Source organism: Pristis pectinata, chromosome 19 (assembly GCF_009764475.1).
Source record: "Pristis pectinata isolate sPriPec2 chromosome 19, sPriPec2.1.pri, whole genome shotgun sequence".
Lineage (NCBI taxonomy): Eukaryota > Metazoa > Chordata > Chondrichthyes > Rhinopristiformes > Pristidae > Pristis > Pristis pectinata.
In genome coordinates, this window is record NC_067423.1 from 43,432,478 (window position 1) to 43,454,586 (window position 22,109).

Below are 22,109 nucleotides of genomic sequence, written 5' to 3' on the forward strand. Positions count from 1 at the left end.
TTTCAGGTTCCTGGGTTGTGGGGTGATGAGCTGAGACTGATTTAAGGAGTCGATCTTCACGTCCAGTGAATCAACAAGGCTGCAGAGTGCAGGGCCACGGGTAGGGGTGTACACAGAAGTGCTGAGGACCAGCTGAAGCCGGCTGGATGTGAGCTGTGCACCCTGGCTCCAACCTGTCGTCCACGGCGTGCTTCTGACCTGTAAATCCTACCAAAGGCTGGGTTGGTAATCCCGCCGGAACGGAGGGAAAGACTTGGCTGAAGTAAATAATGAGCAGGTTTCAGGGGGAGAGAGAGTCCTGGAGCGGTGGGTTGTAACATATCACCTCGGGAACACCAGCGGAATCCAAGCAAAGGAACAGAAAGTCCAAGGAATCCAATCTGAGAGCACTCGGGTCCTCTTGGAGGGACGCCGTGCTGGGAACGGGGTATGACCCCCGGCGGGGAGGTGTGGGGGTGGGGGGGGGGGGAGCACACGTACAATGACTTCTCGGTAGCTGACTCCCAGCCCGATCACAGTGTGAGCACTCCGAGAGGTCCCAGAGCCCTGGAGCGGCCTCGGGAGGCGTCCGGTGTGTGCAGGAGGAGTGTCAGACCCTGCTGGGGGGCTGGTTTCCTTGCATTCGGACCAGCGGTCTCGTGGTCCAGCGCAGGCTAGGGAATAAGGAACCAGTGTCGCCTCAGCTTCCGACTTCCAAGGGGTTCAGGTGAGGTGCCGCACGAGAGGGTTACCGTAGGAGCCTGAGGACCAGGCCCCAGATGGCGTGGGGGCTTGAGCCCAGAGAGTAGGGGTGGGTGGGTCAGTCTCGGCTGACAGGCTGAGACCAGTCCTCCTGTTTACTGAGGCTGGGGCTTCGGCCTCTGACAACCGGCGTTGGTGAGACGGTGGGGGGGGGGGGGGGGGTAGAGCCGGAGGGTGATGTCCGCTGATGGAGCGGGAAGGTGAGACTTCAGGGACTCGGTGAGTGGGTGGAGGGAGAGGCAAAGGGGAGGTGGACTGGGGGAACGGGGAGGTTGTCACTCCACTGGAAGTAGGTGGGGGGGGGGGGGAGGTGTCAACGACGATACTCCTAGGCAGCAGTCAGTTGGGTGGGTCTCTCTGGGATTCCCCTGCCCAGAAAGTGCTGGGTGCTGAGACTTGGAGGCCTGGGGATGAGGGGTGGGGTGGGGTGGGGTTGGTTGGGGGGGGGGGAGCCGGGAAGCGGCACTGAGGCCAGGCCAGGACGTTACGAACAGGGGAAGCAGCCTGAGGTCCACTCCCCCTCCTGTGCCCTGCTGTGATAGAAACCGCGCCCCTCCCCCCGCGGCCCTCCCCCACCCCGGACGGAGACCACCAGCCGGCAGCGGACAGGACAGAGCTCCCTGAGGGCAGGGGTGGGGGTTGGGGCAGGGGTGGGGGTGCGGGGGTGGGGATGGGGGTGGTTGTGGGGGAGGGGACGGGTGCGGGGTCTGTGCCGGCAGTGACGGACAGTGTGCCCGGTGGGGGTGGGGACGGGTGGGGGTGGGGGTGGGGTCAAGGGCGGGGGCGGGTCCGGGGGCGGGGGCGGTCCCTGCGCTGGTCAGTGACGGTGTGCCCGGTGGGGGCGGGGACGGGTTGGGGGTGGGTGCGGTCCCTGTGCTGGTCAGTGATGGCGTGCCCGGTGGGGGCGGGTCGGGGGCGGGGGTGGGGTCAGGGGTGGGGGCGGGGGCGGTCCCTGTGCCGGTCAGTGACAGCATGCCCGGTGTGCAGGAGGAGTGTGAGCGAGAACTGAGTGTGGCCACGCCGGCCCTCAGCGCCGCAGTGGCCGCCATCGACACCCTGAGGGCCGGGGACATCGCCCTGGTGAAGTCCATGCAGAACCCCCCCGCCGGGGTCCGCCTCACCCTCGCCGCCATCTGTGTGCTGAAGGTAGGTCCGCCCGGGGGTGGGGGGTACCATGGGTGGGGGGTACTGTGGCTGGGATGTACCATGTGTGGGGGTACCATGGGTGGGGTACCGTGGGTGGGGGAGCATTGTCACCCTCGGGTAGATGTGAACTATGGGTGGATGCAGGGTCTCTATGGGTGGGGTGTATGGTGTCAATAGGAGGGATGTAGGTGTCGATGGGTGGGAGGTGCGGTGTTGGGTGTTGATGGGTGGGGTGTTGGGTCTATGGGTGAGGTATTGGGTCTCTATGGGTGGGGTGTACGGACTATGGGTGGGGTGTAGGGTGTTGGGTGGGGCTTTGGGTCTCTGTGGGTGGGGTGTACGGTCTATGGGTGGGTGTTGGGTGACGAGCCCTTGCACATATCCCCCCAGGTGGTGCCCATGTAACCAGCAACGCCGGGTGTAGGAGGGTGCCCGGTGGCAGTGCGCTGACGTTCCTTCACTCAAAGCTGTGTGGGGGTGGAGTGCGGGTGGGGGTGGTGAACGGTGCAGGATGGAGGGGGATTGGTCTGAGGTGTGCGGGGTACACGGGGAGTGGCCGTGCTGTGATACCCTCTGGTGCAGGATGGAGGGAGATTGGTCTGAGGGGTGCGAGGTAGACGGGGAGTTTGTGGGGTACAGGGGGAGTGTGCGGGCTGCACAGGGAGTAGCCGAGCGGTGATCCCCTCTGGTAAGGATGGTGGTTTGTGTGATGGTCCGTTACAGCGCAGATCCAGGGGAAGGGCTGACACTCGTGTGTGTACGCAGCCCCTGGTGTGTTCTGGATCAGTGAGACCCTAAACCAGGCTGAGCCTCGCACCTCGGCTGATGACATCTGGGGGGCGTTGCCCTAGCAGATACCCCTCTGGGGGCTCGGAGCTGCTGAAGTGCCGAAGGGCCAGATGGGGATAGCATGGGGATGGGCAGAACTACCTCGACGGGGTGTTCTCTCTGTGCTGTCAGTGAGGGTCCCCAGCCAGCGTTAACTTTCATCTCTCCTGTGAAGGGAATTAAACCTGAGAGAAGGGTGGATGGGGACCGGAGGAGCAGGGATGACTACTGGCCTCCCGCCAAGAAGATGCTCGGAGACATGAAGTTCCTGGAGTCACTGAAGGTAGGGGTTGCAGGTTCAGGGGTCACTGAGGGTCAGAGGGTCACTGACGGTCGCGAGGCACTGAGGGTTGGGTCACTGAGGATCAGGGCTCACTGATGGTCAGGGGTCGTTGATGGTCAGGGGTCACTGATAGTCAGGATCACTAAGGGGTCAGGGTTCACTGAGGGTGGGGCGCACCGAGGATCAGAGAGTAGCTGAAGGTCAGGGGGTCGCTGAGAGTCGGGGGGTCACAGGGTCAGTGAGGGTTAGGATCACTGAGTGTCAGGGGTCACTGAGGGTGGGTGCCACAGGGTCTGGGGTCATAGGGTCAGAGTCACTGAGGGTCAGGGGTCAATGCGAGTCAGTGGATCACTGAGGGTCACGAATCACAGGTTCAGAGTCACAGGGTCAGTGGTCACAGGGGTCGGGGTCACTGAGGGTCAGGGGTCGCTGAGGGCCGGGGTCATTGACAGTAAACAAACATTTGAGGGTGGGATTGTTGGCCGTGTTTAACTCTGTTTGACCCGAGTCATTGGTCATGGCAGGACACCCTCACCATGTTTGTGCCAGTCACAGAGGAGCGCAATACTTGTTGTCAAAGTCCACAGGCGGTGTGCTTGGGTGTCCCCGGGTAACACAGACCCGGTCGGTGTCGGTGATGCCTTCAGCCTCCTGCAGACGTTCACCTCACCAGGAACAATCTGTGCAGCCAGGTCCAGCAGCACTCTGCCAGCTACAGGGGAGTGCTGCCACTGAACAGCGAGATGCTGCGCTGAAGGGATGTGACTGGTGGACTGTTCCCTGCGGTGAGGGGGTCCCGAGATCAGCAGCGGCGGCGGGAGTGGTCCCGAGACCGGGACGTTGTCCGTGACCCCAACCTCGCGGGGAGAGCAGCCGAGGCAAATGTGGGAGGCCTCGTCTGAGCGCACAGGAGGTCACAGGCCTCAGTGAGGGCAAAGGATGCGGTTTGGGAGTTGTCCTTCTAAACAGCATGGCTCAGGGGAAACGCTCAGTGAAACCCACCAGTAAATGAGATAAGATAAGATAAGATATCTTTATTAGTCACACGTACATCGAAACACACAGTGAAATGCATCTTTTGCGTCGTGTGTTCTGGGGGCAGCCCACAAGTGTCGCCACGCTTCCGGCGCCAACACAGCACGCCCACAACTTCCTAACCCGTACGTCTTTGGAATGTGGGAGGAAACCGGAGCAGACACACGGGGAGAACGTACAAACTCCTCACAGACAGCGGCCGGAATTGAACCCGGGTCGCTGGCGCTGTAATAGCGTCGCGCTATGAGGTTTTGTTTACGGCCAGAGGGGTTCAGAATCTGAATCAGAATCAGGTTTATTATCACTGACAGATGCCGTGAAATGTGTTGTTTTGCGGCAGCAGTATATAAAAATTACCGTAAGTTACAAAAATCGTGCAAAAGAGGAATAACGAGGTCGTGTTCATGGGTTCATGGACCATTCAGGAATCCGATGGCAGAGGGGAAGAAGCTGTTCCTGAATCATTGAGTGTGGGTCCTCAGGCTCCTGTACCCTCTCAACGAAGAAGATTGAAAGTGTCACTGCGGGTGGATTCATGTGCTGCACTGCAGCTGATGTTGTCTGGCGGTGTTTGTGGCGAGAGGTAAGGATTCCCAGAGCATCCCCGGAGAATTCCTGGAGCAGTCAGGAGCAGAACTCCCTATGGCCACAACCTGGGCACTCGGGCTGACGCCAGAGTGCGTTGTTTGGAGGGGTGGGCCTCGGGCTCAGGAGTAGCACATCCCTGAAACTTGCAGGTCACGTGAGTTCTGTTGCCCTGCTGGTTTTCATCTCACTGGCGGGGGGAACACTGCCGGTGCTGGGAGGGGTACCTCCTGCTGCTGAGCTTTAACCAGCTCACTGGGAGGAACTGCGAGCTACTTAAACGTCATGACAGCAGCTGCCTCCACCACCTCATACACAGCAGTGTAGCAGTTAGTGTAACGCTTTGCAGCGCCAGAGACCTGGGTTCAATTCCCGCCGCTGTCTGTAAGGAGTTTATCTGTTCTCCCCGTGTCTGCGTGGGTTTCCTCCGGGTGCTCCGGTTTCCTCCCACATTCCAAAGACGTACGGGTTAGGAAGTTGTGGGCGTGCTATGTTGGCACCGGAAGCGTGGCGACACTTGCGGGCTGCCCCCCGAACACTCTACGCAAAAGATGCATTTCACTGTGTGTTTCGATATACACGTGACTAATAAAGATCTTATTTTATAACTTCAATCTGTTCTCAGTGGGAGCGCAACACTGTCGAAGGCACATTGCAGTATAGCGTTATACAGTGACCATGTTCACAGTACATCTCTTGCAACCACTTACTTATTGGGATTGGTTTATTATTGTCACTTGTACCGAGGTGCAGTGAAAAACTTGTCTTGCAAACCGATCGTACAGGTCAATTCATTACACAGTGCAGTTACATTGAGTTAGTACAGAGTGCATTGATGTAGTACAGGTAAAAACAATACCAGTCCAGAGTAAAGTGTCACAGCTACAGAGAAAGTGCAGTGCAATAAGGTGCAAGGTCACAACAAGGTAGATCGTGAGGTCAGAGTCCATCTCATCGTATAAGGGAACCGTTCAATAGTCTTATCACAGTGGAGTAGAAGCTGTCCTTAAGCCTGGTGGTACGTGCCCTCAGGCTCCTGTATCTTCTTTGTTTCTTTTACACCAAACTTCAGGCTCCCCGAGTAAACACAGCCAACTACGGGTGTGTCCTGGAGGCATTCAGAGCCCTGTGACTGCGATGCTCTGTACTACGGCTTGATTACTGAGTCAAGCTGCCTGACTGACAGAGAAGTGAGTTTGCCTTCTGAGCTCAGGGTAACTCCTGTCTGCAGTCAGCGAGGAACGGCCAGTTTTCAGCTCTGTCTGTTGATCATTTATCACCAGTAGCTCCGTGCTACGGAGGGTTGCTGCCTGTTCTTCCGAGAACCAACATCCCAGTCAGGAGAACAGCCTCTACTTTTTTTATATATAAACGTTTATTCACTAAAAGCACTACAAAAAGACAACCAGTGTCAATACACTACATCTAATACAGAAAAGAAGAAACTAAACAACGACATACTACAGTAGAGAATGCAAACTAATACTAATGAAACACACACGCAACGCTACACCCATTAACGCAACACGCAACACTTCAAATAAGAATCGCGTTCGTACCGTCCATGACACACGTGATCCCCTGAGGGGCACACTGAGCGCTGAACTCAGCCAGGGTGCCCGCGGAGACCGCGTGCTCCCTCTCTAAACACACCCGCGCGCGCACGTGAGCGCGGAAGACGGGCAGGCAGGCCGACCTGCCGGTACCCTCGGCCGCCCGCCGCCGCGTCCCGTGGATGGCCAGCTTGGCAGAACAGCCTCTACTACTGCAACATCACCTTCCCATCTCCAGCGCTGCAAGCGTAGCGGGCTAAGGAGTGACCTCGCAGAGCTTATAAAATCACAAGGGGTGCAGATAAGGTGGGTGCACACAGTCCTTTGCCCAGGGTCGGGGAGTCTAAAAGCAGAGGGGGCATAGATTTAGGGACATTGGGCAGGCAGAAGGGATTAGTTTAGCTTGTGGGCTGAAGGGCCTGTTCCTGTGCTGTACTGTCCTATGTTCTAAGGTGAGAGGGGAAAGATTTAAAGAGGATTTGAGGGGCATCTGGATGGTGGGTATCTGGAACGAGCTGCCAGAGGAAGTGGTTGAGGCAGGTACAGTTACAACTTTTAAAAGACAGTTGGACAGGTACATGGATAGGAAAGGTTTAGAGGGATATGGGCCAAACACGGGCAAATGGGGCTAGCTCAGGTAGGCACCTTGGTCGGCATGGAGGAGTCAGTCCAAAGGGCCTGCTTCCATACTGTGCGACTGTGACCGCGACCGGGCCTTGGTGAGCTTCGCTCGGTGTCTAAGTTGCGCGGACCAGTTGCCCATCAGACTGGGGTGGCGGCGACCCGTTGCGTTCCCAAGCCCCGGCAGTCGGGGAGAAGGCAGAGCACCGCGGGGCGTAGAGCTGACCGGGTCCTGGCTGACGCCTGCTCCTCACTCACTTCCCCTCTCCCGTCCACAGGACTTCGACAAAGACAACATCCCAGCCCACGTGACGGCGCGCATCCGCAGGGACTTCATCAACAACCCGGAGTTCCAGCCGGCTGTCATCAGGAACGTGTCCTCGGCCTGTGAGGGCCTCTGCAGCTGGGTCCAAGCCATAGAGGTCTACGATAAAGTGGCAAAGGTGAACCAGACCGCGATAACTCTTCCCTCCCACACCCTGCTCCAGAGTGAGAGAACAACAGAAAAAACATCGTGAGAAAGGTGTACAAAATGACTTGAGAGAGGTGTACAAGATGGCTTGGGAGAGGTGTACAAGGTGAATTGATAGAGGTGTACAAGATGATAAGAGGCATAGATCGAGTGGACAGTCAGAGACTTTTTCCCAGGGCAACAATGGCTAACATGAGGGGACATCATTTTTAAGGTGATCAGAGGAAGGTATAAGGGGGATGTCAGGGGTAAGTTTTTTTACACAAAGAGTGGTGGGTGCGTGGAACGCACTGCCGGCAGAGGTAGTGGGGGCAGATACATAGAACACAACACTACAGCACAGGACAGGCCCTTCGGCTCACAATGTTGTGCCAACATTTTATTAGGGACATTTAAGAGACTCTTAGATAGACACATGAATGATAGAGAAATGGAGGGCTATGTGGGAGGGAAGGGTTAGATAGATCTTACAGCAGGATAAAATGTCGGCACAACATTGTGGGCCGAAGGGCCTGTACTGTGCTGTAGTGTTCTATGATCTAACATGTAGCACTTACAAAGCCGTCAACTCTTGTATGTCAGCTGAGGTCTCAGGCATCACGTTATAACCAGGGCCTCGCTGGTCAGGGAGAGAGCAGTGACGTTAGTTCATTATCCTTGGAGGGTTTTGCAGACATGGTGTTGGTTGCATCCTTCCATTGCTTTGAGGTGCCTGGTGTAGGTAACCCGGAGTCTCAGGAGCACACAGGACAGCAGGAATCACTGCCGTTGCCTGCCCCACCAGCTTTGTGTTGGGTTGGCCTTGATCTTCAACCACCCCTTTTCCTCGCCTGACCAGCGGCCCCCAGAGTCGTAGCAACAGCGGAGGAAGAGAGAGCGAGAGCCGGGGTCCCGAGCTGAGAGGTTTCGCCGTCTCAGCGGCTCGCTCCTCGCAGGTCCCTGCCCGGCACGCTGGGAGTTGCCTGGTGTGACTGTGCGTTGACCTCTTTTCAGATCGTTGCCCCCAAGCGAAGGAAGCTGGCGGAGGCAGAGGCCGAGCTGGAAATCCAGATGGAGAAGCTGGACAAGAAGAGGTGTGAGCTGTCGAAGATCAGGAGCAAGCTGGAGGGGCTGCAGAGCCAGCTGTCCCAGAAACTCGCTGAGAAACAGCAGCTGGAACAGAGCATCGCGATGACCCTGTGAGTCCCGTCACTCCCAGCTCCCAGGCACTGAGCTCCAATGTGAGGTGGTTCGCAGTCATCTGATGATCCAAATCTGCAGATGCTGCAAATCTGAAACAAAATACGGTGATGATCCAAATCTGCAGATGCTGCAAATCTGAAACAAAATACGGTGATGATCCAAATCTGCAGATGCTGCAAATCTGAAACAAAATACGATGATGATCCAAATCTGCAGATGCTGCAAATCTGAAACAAAATACGGTGATGATCCAAATCTGCAGATGCTGCAAATCTGAAACAAAATATGGTGACGATCCAAATCTGCAGATGCTGCAAATCTGAAACAAAATACGGTGACGATCCAAATCTGCAGATGCTGCAACTCTGAAACAAAATACGGTGACGATCCAAATCTGCAGTGCACCCACACCTGGGGTCACCCAGCACCCCCACAGCAGTGCACCCACACCTGGGGTCACCCAGCACCCCCACAGCAGTGCACCCACACCTGGGGTCACCCAGCACCCCCAAAGCAGTGCACCCACACCTGGGGTCACCCAGCACCCCCAAAGCAGTGCACCCACACCTGGGGTCACCCAGCACCCCCAAAGCAGTGCACCCACACCTGGGGTCACCCAGCACCCCCACAGCAGTGCACCCACACCTGGGGTCACCCAGCACCCCCACAGCAGTGCACCCACACCTGGGGTCACCCAGCACCCCCACAGCAGTGCACCCACACCCAGCTAGGGTGGGCAGGTGGCTGATGCAGAGCCAGACTGAGGGTTATCCGGGTAACCTGTTCCTCCTCTCCCTCCTCCTCACCCTGCCCCTCCCCCTCCCCTTCCACTCTGCTTTCCCCTCCCCTTCCCCTTCCCCTACTTCTCCCCTCCCCTCCTCCTCTCTATCCCCTCCTTCTCCCCCTCCTCCATACCCTTCCCCTCACCCTCCTTCCCCTTCCCATCTTCCCCACCTCCTCCCCTCCTCCCCTCCTCCCCTCCTGCGCTCACTCCTCTTCCATCTCCTCCCTCCCCACCACCGCCCCCCCCCCAACGCCAGTACACCGGCCATGACCAGCCCCAGCTGCCCAACATCTCTCAGTGACCCCCCCCCCACCCACCCTACCTCTGTGTAACGGAGGGCACATTTCCTGCAGCTGCCACCGGAGCCCGTGCACCCACCCGGGATTCCTGGTGGGGTGTCGGGGGGGGGGGTGGGTTGTGTGGGTTGGAGGGAGCAGGGTGGAGGGAGTTGGGTGGAGGAAGAGGAGTGGAGGGATTTGGGTGGATGGGTGCTGCACCCACCCCGGACTGGGGGTCCTCCCTCCCCCTGACAGTCTGTGTTGGTGACAGGTTGAAGCTGGACCGTGCGGAGAAGCTGATGGCTGGGCTGGGCGGGGAGAGGGAGCGGTGGACCGGCATAGTAGAGCAACTGCAGGATACCTACCAGAACGTCGTCGGCGATGTGCTGCTGAGCGCCGGCGTGGTGGCCTACCTCGGGCCCTTCACCCCCGACTTCCGGCAGGTGAGGCACCCTCCCAGTCGTCGCCCTGTGGCACGGACATCCAGTAACACGAGGGGCAACCTTTGGGTTCCTCTGGCAGCAGTGGCTGCAGGATATTACCTCCCTTCAGTGTGTTTACCTGTGGTTACGTGGTGGCCGTCAGTAGTGGCACGGGGTTTAGGTGTGACACAGCGGTGTGATGCACAGGTCCAACGGACACCAGGGAATGGAGAGATATGGACTGTGCAGGGAGATGGGATTGGATTGGATTGGATTGGCATCATGGTCAGAGCAAACATAGTGGGCGGAGGGGCCTGTTCCTGTGCTGTGTTTTCTATGTTCTGTGTTCTATGTTCTAAGTCCTGTGCTCTGTGCTCTGTGCTCTGTGCACTCTCTGTGCTCTGTGCTCTGTGTTCTGTGTTCTGTTTTGTGCTCTGTGCACTATGCTCTGTGCTCTGTGCTCTGTGCACTATGCTCTGTGCTCTGTGCTCTGTGACCTGTGCTCTGTGCTCTGTGCACTGTGCTCTGTGCACTGTGTTCTGTGCTCTGTGCACCATGCTCTGTGCTCTATGATCTGTGCTCTGTGCTCTGTGCACTGTGCTCTGTGCACTGTGCTCTGTGTTCTGTGTTCTGTGCACTGTGCTCTGCTCTGTGTTCTGTGTTCTGTGCTCTGTGCACTGTGCTCTGCTCTATGATCTGTGCTCTGTGCTCTGTGCACTGTGCTCTGTGTTCTGTGTTCTGTGCTCTGTGCTCTGCTCTGTGCTCTGTGTTCTGTGTTCTGTGCACTGTGCTCTGTGCACTGTGCTCTGTGCTCTGTGCACTATGCTCTGTGCTCTGTGTTCTGTGCTCTGTGCACCGTGCTCTGTGCTCTATGCTCTGTGTTCTGTGCTCTGTGTTCTGTGCTCTGCTCTGTGCTCTATGCTCTGTGCTCTGTGTTCTGTGCTCTATGATCTGTGCTCTGTGCTTTATGATCTGTGCTCTGTGCTCTGTGCACTGTGGTCTGTGCTCTGTGCACTATGCTCTGTGTACTATGCTCTGTGTTCTGTGCTCTGTGCTCTGTGCTCTGTGCTCTGTGTTCTGTGCTCTGTGCATTATGCTCTGTGCTCTGTGCACTGTGCTCTGTGCTCTGTGCCTTTGGTGTGCCTGGGCCACCTCCAGCCACTGTCAGTGTCAGAACCCCAGCCTGCGGTGATTCACCTGCTGCTTTGTCTCCTCCCTCTCTGGCAGAACGTGCTGAAGGAATGGCTGTGCATCTGTAAGCAGAAGCTAATCCCGGTCTCCAACGTTTTCTCCCTGTCCAACACCCTGGGAGACCCCGTCAGCATCATGGAGTGGCAGCTGCAGGGACTGCCAAGGGACACGTAAGCATTCTCGCCAACGTTCCGACGGGACACTGCTGTTTCCGGGAACAGATGCCTCACACAGTGTTACTCTCCGCTCAGGTTCTCGGTGGACAACGCCATCATCGTGACCTCTGCCCAGCGCTGGCCGCTCATGATCGATCCACAAGGTCAGGCCAACAAGTGGGTGAAGAACATGGAGAAGTCCAACAAGCTTCATGTCTGCAAACTCACAGAGTCTGACTACATCCGTACCCTGGGGAACAGTGTTCAGGTAAACGTCGCTCGAACTCTCACACCGCAGTCCCTCTCCGAGTGCGGGAGCCCTGTGTGTACAGCACTGACCACACACAGTGTCCCACCCCAGGTGGAGCCTCGTGTTGGGACCACTCGGGGGGGGTGGGGGGGGTGGGAGACCGAATAGCCTCGTCTCTGGTCCCGGCAGCACAGTTAATGGTTCAAAGGTCATTCCAGAGAGGGAGGTGGCCAACTTATGTACATCATTACCTCATGGATTTTGTGTTGGTTACAAACTGAAGTGTAAACTGAAGTGTAAAATAGAACCATTTCGAATGTTAAAAGACTTGGACAGAGTAGGTGTGGCAAAGTTGTTTCCCATCGTAGGGGAGTCTAGTACAAGAGGGCACGACTTCAGGATTGGAGGGCGCCCATTCGGAACAGAAATGCAGAGAAATTTCTTTAGCCAGAGAGCGGTGAATCTGTGGAATTTGTTGCCATGGGCAGCTGTGGAGGTAAAGTCAATGGGTGTATTTAAGGCGGAGATTGATAGGTATCTGAGTAGCCAGGGCATCAAAGGTGATGGTGAGAAGGCGGGGGAGTGGGGCTAAATGGAAGAATGGCTCTGCTCATGATAGAATGGCGGAGCAGACTCGATGGGCCGAATGGCCGGCTTCTGCTCCTTTGTCCTATGGTCTAAACTAGGTTAACAGTCAACGCTCCCGTAATACTGGAAACAGACCTAACACACTCCAACCTCCAGTGAATACCGCAGTGTAGAACGCAGCACTGTCAGGCTTCAAGTTATGAAGAGTTCAATCAGAAAAAAAAAGCAATATTAGGAAGGAAAGCCGGAGATTTATTGAGGTGACGACACTTCATTTCATCATCTGCAAAGCGGTTGAGGCTCGTGAAGTTTGGCGATGCTCTTTTTGGAATCGGTTCACCATGATGGCTCACTGTGCGGTGGTGCACTGTCCCAGGACCGGCACTGCACCCGGACACACCCGGCAGGACACACACAGGACAAGGAAGAGCTCACTGTGGACTGTGCTGCAATAGATCGATCGACGTATGGATGAGAAACACGACAGCACTGGAGGAACTCAGCAGGCCAGGCAGCATCCACGGAGAAAAGCAGGCGGTCAACGTCTGGGCTCAGGACCCTTCCTCAGGACTGAAGATAGGGAAAGGGGGAAGCCCGATATATAGGAGGGGAAAGCAGAGCAGTGATAGGTGGACAAAAGAGGGGAGGTGGGGTGGGCACAGGGTGGTGATAGGCAGATGCAGGTAAGAGATGGTGATAGGCAGGAGCAGGGGAGGAGGGGAGAGCAGATCCACCGGGGGATGGGTCACAGGTAAGGAGAGAGAGAGAAAAAGGTATAAAAAAGAGGCTGGTAAAGGGAAGAAGCACGGTGGGGGGGGGGGGGAGGTGTGGGGAATGGTGGGGGGGGGGGGATGACCTAAAATGGGAGAATTCAACGTTCATGCCGTCGGGCTGCAAGGTTCCCAGACGGAAAGTGCGGAGCTGTTCCTCCAGTCTGCGCTTGGAATTCTCCTGGCAGTGGAGGAGGCCGAGGACTGACGTATCAGTGATAGTGCGGGAGGGGGAGCTGAAGTGACCGGCGACGGGGAGATGCAGGTCGCGGTTACGGACGGAGCGCAGGTGTTCTGCGAAATGGTCACCTCGTCTGCGTTCGGTCTCACCGATGTAGAGGCCACACTTGGAGCACCGAATGCAGTAGGTGATATTAAGGGAGGCTTTTCTCCACGGATGCTGCCTGGCCTGCCGAGTTCCTCCAGCATCGTCGTGTTTTTCACCTGGATTCCAGCATCTGCGGTCCTTTGTTTCTCTAATCAATGTATAGTTTCAGGATCCTTCCCACCCGTATCTCACAGTCACTATCCATTCTGGTTCCACGCGACACGGACTCGGTGGTCTGGGAGACCCGTTTCCATCGTGTTTCTACAACTCCATGACACAGGAGGAAGCCACTTCAGCCCATCGTGTGGGGTCTTCAGGATGGCAGTGCCAGTGTGAGGTACCCCCGGGTTGTCTGCTGGCCACTGGCTGTCTGTAAGCAGTGAGTTGATTGAAGGAACTGACTGCTGACTCTACAAAACTAGTCAGGAGGATGCAAGGAGATCGAAAAAGAAATAAATCAATGAGATTAAGATTTCTTTATTAGTCACATGTACATCGAAACACACAGTGAGATGCATCTTTTGCGTAGAGTGTTCTGGGGGGCAGCCCGCAAGTGTCGCCATGTTTCCGGCGCCAACATAGCACGCCCACAACTTCCTGACCCATACGTCTTTGGAATGTGGGAGGAAACCAGAACGCTGGCACATGAATGATCGAGAAATGGCGAGCAATGTGGGAGGGAAGGGTTAGATAGATCTTAGAGCAGGATAAAATGTCGGCACAACATTGTGGGCCGAAGGGCCTGTAGTGTGCTGTAGTGTTCTACGTTCACCCGGAGGAAACCCACACAGACACAGGGAGAATGTACAAACTCCTTATAGGCAGCAGCCGGAATTGAACCCGGGTCACTGGCGCTGCAATAGTGTTACACTAACCACCATACTACCGTGCCTGCCCTAAAAATAAATGGTGTCTCCTCCCAGGATTTGAATGGGCTTGAGTCAAGCAGATGGGGTTTAATCTGGGGAAGTATGAGAATATCCACATGGAATATATCTTAAATGTCAAAAGACTGGGAAATGTTGGGATTCTCTGTGAAGGCTGAACTGGGTATATTCAGGGTGGAGATCCATGGATATTTGGACACCAAAGAGTCGAGGTTATGAGGATGTTGCAGAAAGGAGGGTTTGAGGGGAAGATCCCACGGATTGTGGACGGGATCACGGTGTCGGATACTGGAGGCAGTCAGAGAAAGTTCACCAGGTGGATACCCGGGATGAAAGGGCAGATGCATGAGGAAAGGTTGGGCCTGTACCCATTGGAGTTTAGCAGCAAGGGACTTAGGTGATCTTGTTGAAACGTCTAACACCCTGCTGGCTGCACAGGGCAGACTGAGGGGGGTGTTTTCCCAAGTTTCAGAAGAAGAGGTCACCACGTTAGATGGATTTGAAGAGACATTTCTTCTCTCGGGGGCAGGAGGGGTGGTTACTGTGACTCTTTGGAACCCTCTACCACAGGGAACCGTGGAGGCGGAGGCACGGCGGAGAGTAGCAGATATCTAAGGTGTGGGCAAGGGGGTGGGGTGGGGGAAAGGGGTGCTGGGGCCACGACTGGGCCAGCCACGACGGTACGGCGCGGCGGAGCAGGCTCGAGGGGCCTGTTCCTGCTCGCCCTCACTCGTGTTCGCCAAAGCTAAGACCACACCTGGAGCTGGTCCCTTCCCGTTTTAATTTCACTGTGAGCAGCATTGGCCCTGTGATGGTGCACAGCAGGAGGAGTGAACTTACTGCCACGTTGGGGAGACTGGCTGTCAGCTCCCTCTCTGGACGGATGTACGCTGACTGCTTTGACCATAAGATTTAAAACAAGCCTTCAGCGGGGCAAATGTGACCTGATTCATTCCCCACAGCCGTCACCGGCTCTCGTTACGACTTGCAGTTGGTTGGTTTGGTTAGCCTCGATGTTTTGGTTAGATACACACCAAGGAAGGTGTTGAAACCATGGAGATAAAAGAGATACAAAGGACCGCAGATGCTGGAATCGAGACGAGAAACACGACGACGCTGGAGGAACTCAGCGGGCCAGGCAGCATCCGTGGAGAAAAGCAGGCGGTCAACGATTCGGGTCAGGACCCTTCTTCAGGATTGAAGAGAGGAAAAGGGGAAGCCCGATATGTAGGAGGGAAAAGCAGAGCAGTGCAAGCCCAAGTGGAAGGTCTTCAGGTGGCACAAGTTTTATCTCCGTGGAAGAATGAAAAACACTGTGATGTTGGAGGAACCCAGGAATACACCGCTCTGCTTCTCCTTCCTATATATCGGGCCTCCCCCTTTTCCTATCTTCAGTCCTGAGGAAGGGTCCTGACCGCCTGCTTTTCTCCACGGATGCTGCCTGGCCCGCTTGAGTTCCTCCAGCGTCGTCGTGTTCGCAGAACGCCCGCGCTCTGTCCATAGCCGCGATCTGCGTCGCCCCGTTGCCGGTCACTTCAGCTCCCCCTGCCGCGCTGTCGCTGATACGTCAGTCCTCGGCCCCCCTCCACTGCCGGGAGAATTCCAAGCGCAGACTGGAGGAACAGCTCCTCATTTTCCGTCTGGGACCCTTGCAGCCTGACAGCAGGAACGTTGAATTCTCCCACTTTAGGTCATCCCCACCCCCCTTCCCCACACCCCACCCCCCCCCCCCCCCCCCCCCCCCACCGTGCTTCTCTTCTTCCCATTCCTAGCTTTTTTTTCCTCTCTTTCCTTACCTGTGACCCATCCCCCGGTGGATCCGATCTCCCCTCCTCCCCCGCACCTGCCTATCACCATCTCTTACCCGCATCTGCCTATCGCCACCCTGTGCCCACCCCACCTCCCCTCTGCTGCCCACCTATCAATGCTCTGCTTTTCCCTTCTATATATCGGGCTTCCCCCTTTCCCTATCTTCAGTCCTGAAGAAGGGTCCTGACCCGAAACGTCGACAGCCTGCTTTTCTCCACGGATGCTGCCCGGCCCGCTGAGTTCCTCCAGCGTCGTCGTGTTTTCCCTCTAGATGCCAGCATCTGTGGTCCTTTGTTTCTCAGTCCAGTGTCTCTCATCCTTCCATGGAGATGAAACCTGTGCCACCTGAAGACCTTTCAGAGATGTTTATTATACACAAGCTCAGTTGCAGCATCTCCCTGTCGCCCAGTCGGTGTTCACTTGATCACATTCCTCGTTCTCTTTCATCCCCATTTCCCAGTTCGGAAATCCGGTCTTGATTGAGAATCTTTCAGAAGAACTCGACCCCATTCTGGAGCCATTGCTGCTGAAGCAAACGTTCAAACAGAACGAGATGGATTACATCCGCCTCGGAGATACCTCCGTTTTGTATTCCAGGGATTTCAAGCTCTATATGACCACCCGCCTGCGCAATCCACATTACCTGCCAGAGGTTTCAATCAAGGTAAGCCTCACTGGTGTCTACCTCATTGACGTCCACCAAGGTAACCTCACTGATGTCCACCTTCCCCCCGGGGAAAGCCGCCCCCTCCCCATTTCCCGAGGCTGGGTGCGGGACATCGGCTGCAGACCCCTTCAGAGGGCTCTCGGAACGTCCTCGGAGGCAAGCGTTTGTGAGCGGGTGGGCTGTCGTTTGGGGGGGGTGGGGGTTGTAGGGTGGGTGCAGTGGGAGAGTGGACTGGAAGGAGTGATGGAGACCAGCAAATGTCCATTGATGGTGTGGTTTGGGGAGGGGTCCGAGGCCGGGGTCTGGGGTTGTGGAGCACAGTCAGGGAGTTATACAGCACGGGCGCAGGCCCTTCAGCCCAACTCGTCCGTGCGGTCCCAGGTGCCTACCTGAGCTAGCCCTATTTGCATGTGTTTGCCCCACATCCCTCTAAACCTTTCCAATCCATGTAGCTGGCCAAATGCTTTTTAAACATTTTGATTGTACCTGCCTCTACCACTTGCTCTGGCAGCTGATTCCACACACCCGCCACCCTCTGTGTGAGAAAGTTGCCCCTCAAGTTCCCCTTAGATCTTTCCCCTCTCACCTTAAATTGATGCCCTCCAGTTTTAGACTCCCCAGCCCTGGGAAAAAGACTGTGACCATTCACCCTATCTACACCCCCTCATGATTTTATAAACCTCTATAAGGTCATCCCTCAGCCCCTACGCTCCAGGGAAAAATATTCCCAGCCTATCCAGCCTCTCCTTATAACTCAAGCCCCCAGTCCCAGTGACATCCTCGTGAATCCCTTCTGCACCCTCTCCAGCTTAATGACGTCCAGAACTGCGCACAGTACTCCAAGTGCGGTCTCACCGACCTCTTGGACAGGTGTAACATGACGTCCCAACTCTTGTGCTCAGTGCCCTGCCCAATGAAGGCCTAGCGTGCCATAGGCCTCCTGCACCACCCTATCTTCCTGTGTCACCACTTTCAGGGAACTGTGTCCCTGTACCCAACTCTGTTCTACAACAATCTCCATAATAAGGCCACAAGACCATGGGACATGGGAGCAGAGTCAGGCCATTCGACCCATCGAGTCTGCTCCGCCATTCGATCGTGGCTGAATTATTTCTCCCTCTCGACCCCACTCTCCTGCCTTCTCCCCGTAACCTTTGACGCCCCTACTAATCAAGAACCTATCAACCTCCGCTTTAATTATACCCAATGACTTGGCCTCCACAGCCGGCTGCGGCAATGAATTCCACAGATTCACCACCATCCGGCTAAAGAAATTCCTCCTCATCCCTGTTCTAAAAGGACGTCCTTCTATTCTGAGGCCGTGCCCTCTGGTCCTGGACTCTCCCACTACTGGAAACACCCTCTCCATGTCCACTCCAGCCAGGTCTTTCAATATTTGGTAGGTTTCAATGAGATCCCCCCTTGTAAACTCCATCAGGTACAGGCCCAGAGCCATCAAACACTCCTCATGTGTTAACCCTTTCATCCCATTTTAGCTTCTGTGGTCTCACCGATGTAGAGGAGGCTGCACCGGATGCAATAAATGACACCCTTGGACTCACAGGTGAAGGGCTGCCTCACCTGGAAGGAGTGTCTGGGACCCTGAATGGTGGTGAGGGAGGTGGTGTAGGGACAGGCGTAGCACCTGATGCGGTTGCAGGCGTAAGTGCTGGGGGGGGGGGTTGGTGGTGGGTGGTTATCGGTGGGGAGGGACAAGTGGACAAGGGAGTCGCGGAGAGAGCGGTCCCTGCAGAAACCCGACGCGGATTGGGCGACCGCTCCGTCGAGCACCTTCGCTCCGCCCGCCGCAGCAGCCAGGACCTCCCGGTGGCCGCCCACTTCAATTCCGCATCCCGCTCCCACACCGACACGTCCGTCCACGGCCTCCTCTACTGCCACGATGAGGCCAGGCGCAGGTTGGAGGAACAACACCTCATATCCCGCCTTGGGAGTCTCCAACCTGACGGCCTCGACATCGATTTCTCCAACTTCCGGTAACCCCTCCCCCCTTCTCCCTCTCTTTTTTTCCATCTATTCCCCACCTCCTTCCCTTTATTCCAGGGTCCACTCCTGCCGGATTCCTTCTTCTTCAGCCCTTTGCCTCTTCTACCTACCACCTCTCAGCTTCTTTCTTCTCCTCCCTCCCCCCCCCCCCCCCCCCCTACCTTCCCCCTCTCACCTGGACTCACCTGTCACCTGCCAGCCTGCGCTCCTCCCCCTCTCTTATTCCGGCTTCTGCCCTCTTCCTTTCCAGTCCTGATGAAGGGTCTCGGCCCGAAACGTCGACTGTCCGTTTCCCTCCATAGACGCTGCCCGACCCGCTGAGTTCCTCCAGCGTTTTGTGAGTGTTGCTCCAGATTCCAGCTTCTGCAGAATCTCTTGTGTCTCACATTGCATTTGCCTTCCTTACTGCTGACTCAGCCTGCAAGTTAACCTTTAGGGAATCCTGCACTGGGACTCTCAAGTCCATTTGCGCCTCCGATTTCGGAATTCGCTTCCCGTTTAGAAAATAGTTTCCGCCTTTATTCCTTCTCCCAAAGTGCATGACCATTCACTTCCCTGCGCTGTATTCCATCTGACACTTCTTTGCCCATCCACCCAACCTGTCCAAGTCCTTCTGCAGACTCCCTGCTTCCTCAACACTACCTGCCCCTCCACCTGTCCTTGTATCATCTGCAAACTTGGCCACAAAGCCATCAATTCCATCATCCAGATCATTAACATATAACGTGAAAAGTAGCAGACCCAACACCAACCCCAGTGGAACACCACTGGTCACCGGCAGCTAAGCAGAAACAGCCCCATTTATTCCCACTCTTTGCTTTCTGCCAGTCAGCCGATCTTCCATCCACACTGGTACCTTTCCTGTAATACCACGGGCTCCTATCTTGTTCAGCAGCTTCATGTGTGGCATCTTCTCAAAGGCCTTTGGAAAATCCAAGTATACAACATCCACTGACTCTCCTTTGTCTATCCTGCCTGTTACTTCCTCAAAGAATTCCAACAGATATGTCAGGCAAGATCTCCCCTTGAGGAAACCATGCTGACTTTGGCCTATTTTATCATGTGCTTCCAAGTACCCTGAAACCTCATCCTTAATAATGGACTCTGACATCTTCCCAACCACTGAGGTCAGGCTGACTGGCCTCTAAACTGCCTTTTGCCTCCCTCCCTTCTTAAAGAGTGGAGTGACATTTACGATTTTCCAGTCCACTGGGACCATTCCTGACTCCAGTGATTCTTGAACGATCGCTACTCATGCCTCCACAATCTCTTCAGCTGCCTCGTTCAGAACCCTGGGGTGTCATCCATCAGGTCCAGGTGACTTATCCACCTTCAGACCTTTCAGCTTCCCAAGCACCTTCTCCTTAGTAAAGGCCACTACACTCACCTCTGCCCCCTGACTGTCTCGAAGGGGCCCTGCCATTGATTGTGTCAATCCTGCCCTAGTTCAACTTCCCAAAGTGCAACACAGAGGGATCAGAGCTGCCTGAAGATTGGGAGTTGGTGGGGGTTCTTCTCCTGTGGGGCAGGCCAGAGATGTGGGTACGTAGTTATCAGGCTTCCCAGATCGGTGCTGATGAAGTAAGACGTTGTTCTAGGACTGTCCAAAAATGGGTGTCCCCTGGACAAGTTCCCTTGCTTCCTTAATGTGAAATTATGTTGGGGTCACTAAGGGTGACCTCCACTCCCAGACCCCTGATAGACCCTGGCCTCTGTTCGATAGATTTATCAACTGTTCCAACAGAAACAAGACCCTGTGGCCCACCTCATCCGTGCCGGCCGTGATACCGACCTACACAGCATTAGGCCCGTGTCCCTCCACACGTTTCCTGTCCGAACACCTTTCGTCACTGTATCCGTCTCCACCAGCTCCTCCGGCAGCTTGTTCCAGATACCCGCCACCCTCTGTGTGTGGAAAAACTTGCCCCTCAGGTCCCCTTTAAATTTCTCTCCTCTCACCTTAAACCTGTGCCCACTAGTTCTAGACTCCCCGACCCTGGGAAAAAGACTCCATCTGTCCTGTTGATGCCCCTCATCACTTTATAAACCTCGAGAAGGTCACCCCTCAGCCTCTTATGTTCCAATAAGAACAAACCCGGCTTGTCCAATCTCTCCTTATAACTGCAGCCCTGCATTCCAGGTGAATCTCTTCTGCACTCCCTCTGTTGTGGCCATATCCTTCCTGTAGTGTGGAGACCGGCTGTCGTCTAGCCAATGTTTTGTGCAGATGCAACTTGACGTCCCAATTTTTCACATAATTTAAGGTGTGCCTTATTATTCAGTTCACTGAGGCGTGTTCCAGTTTGAGCTTCCGGTGTTGCCAGTTTGAAGGAAGCCCAGCTGGAGGTGTTGGTGTTCACATTGATCAGGCAGGGAATGCCTTGTGTCTCCAGGTGACTTTGCTGAACTTTGTAATCACACCCACTGGGCTGGAGGACCAGTTGCTGAGCATCGTTGCAGCAAAGGAGAAGCCCGAACTAGAAGAGAAGAAGAAGGTTCTTTACCTGGAGCGGGCCCAGAACAGGTGAGTGCTTCTAACCTGGGACGGGCCCAGAACAGGTGGGTGCTCCTTACCTGGGGCGGGCCCAGGACAGGTGAGTGCTCCTTACCTGGAGCGGGCCCAGAACAGGTGAGTGCTTCTAACCTGGGTCGGGCCCAGAACAGGTGAGTGCTCCTTACCTGGGGCGGGCCCAGAACAGGTGAGTGCTCCTTACCTGGGGCGGGCCCAGAACAGGTGAGTGCTTCTAACCTGGGGCGGGCCCAGAACAGGTGAGTGCTTCTAACCTGGGTCGGGCCCAGAACAGGTGAGTGCTTCTAACCTGGGGTGGGCCCAGAACAGGTGAGTGCTCCTTACCTGGGGCGGGCCCAGGACAGGTGAGCGCTCCTTACCTGGGGCGGGCCCAGGACAGGTGGGCACTCCTTACCTGGGGCGGTCCCAGAACAGGTGGGTGCATCGAACCTGGAGCGGGCCCAGAACAGGTGGGTGCTCCTTACCTGGGCAGGCCCAGAACAGGTGGGCGCTCCTTACCTGGGGCGGGCCCAGAACAGGTGGGCACTCCTTACCTGGGGCAGGCCCAGAACAGGTGGGTGCTCCTTACCTGGAGCAGGCCCAGAACAGGTGGGTGCTCCTTACCTGGGTTGGGCCCAGAACAGGTGAGTACTCCTTACCTGGAGCGGGCCCAGAACAGGTGAGTGGTCCTGACTCAGCCGTGTTCCCCAGCGCTCTGACAGGGCTCACACCCCACAACGGTGACCTCAGCCACCGAGACCGGCCAGTTTTCCCGCATTGTCCCACTGCGGCCGGACCTGCTGAAGACGGAGCATTTGCAACTGGAACTGATGGTGAAGGCAGGGGGTGCAGGACTTGTACCTGTGGGGGGATCTGGTTCCCATCAGGCCCTGCACCCCCCCCCCCCTTCCCCCTGCAGGTGCGGGCATTGGTGTGTGCACAGACTGATCTCGGGTGGTGACCCCGGGCAGTGACCCCAGGATGTGCCAACAGTGAAGCGGGCTGTTTGGGAAGCAGCAAG

The 22,109-nt window shown here is 56.0% G+C and overlaps 1 protein-coding gene across 1 annotated transcript in view; it reads left to right on the top strand.

Annotated features, from left to right (window-relative positions):
* The window catches only part of LOC127580592 (dynein axonemal heavy chain 3-like), a 230,133-nt gene that overhangs the window by 150,550 nt on the left and 57,474 nt on the right, over window positions 1–22,109 (top strand). The window contains 10 exon segments of the mRNA XM_052034178.1: window positions 1,729–1,887; window positions 2,891–2,998; window positions 7,071–7,235; window positions 8,258–8,442; window positions 9,780–9,951; window positions 11,158–11,291; window positions 11,373–11,544; window positions 16,369–16,572; window positions 20,973–21,103; window positions 21,800–21,921. Coding sequence (XP_051890138.1) covers window positions 1,729–1,887; window positions 2,891–2,998; window positions 7,071–7,235; window positions 8,258–8,442; window positions 9,780–9,951; window positions 11,158–11,291; window positions 11,373–11,544; window positions 16,369–16,572; window positions 20,973–21,103; window positions 21,800–21,921 — 1,552 coding nt within the window.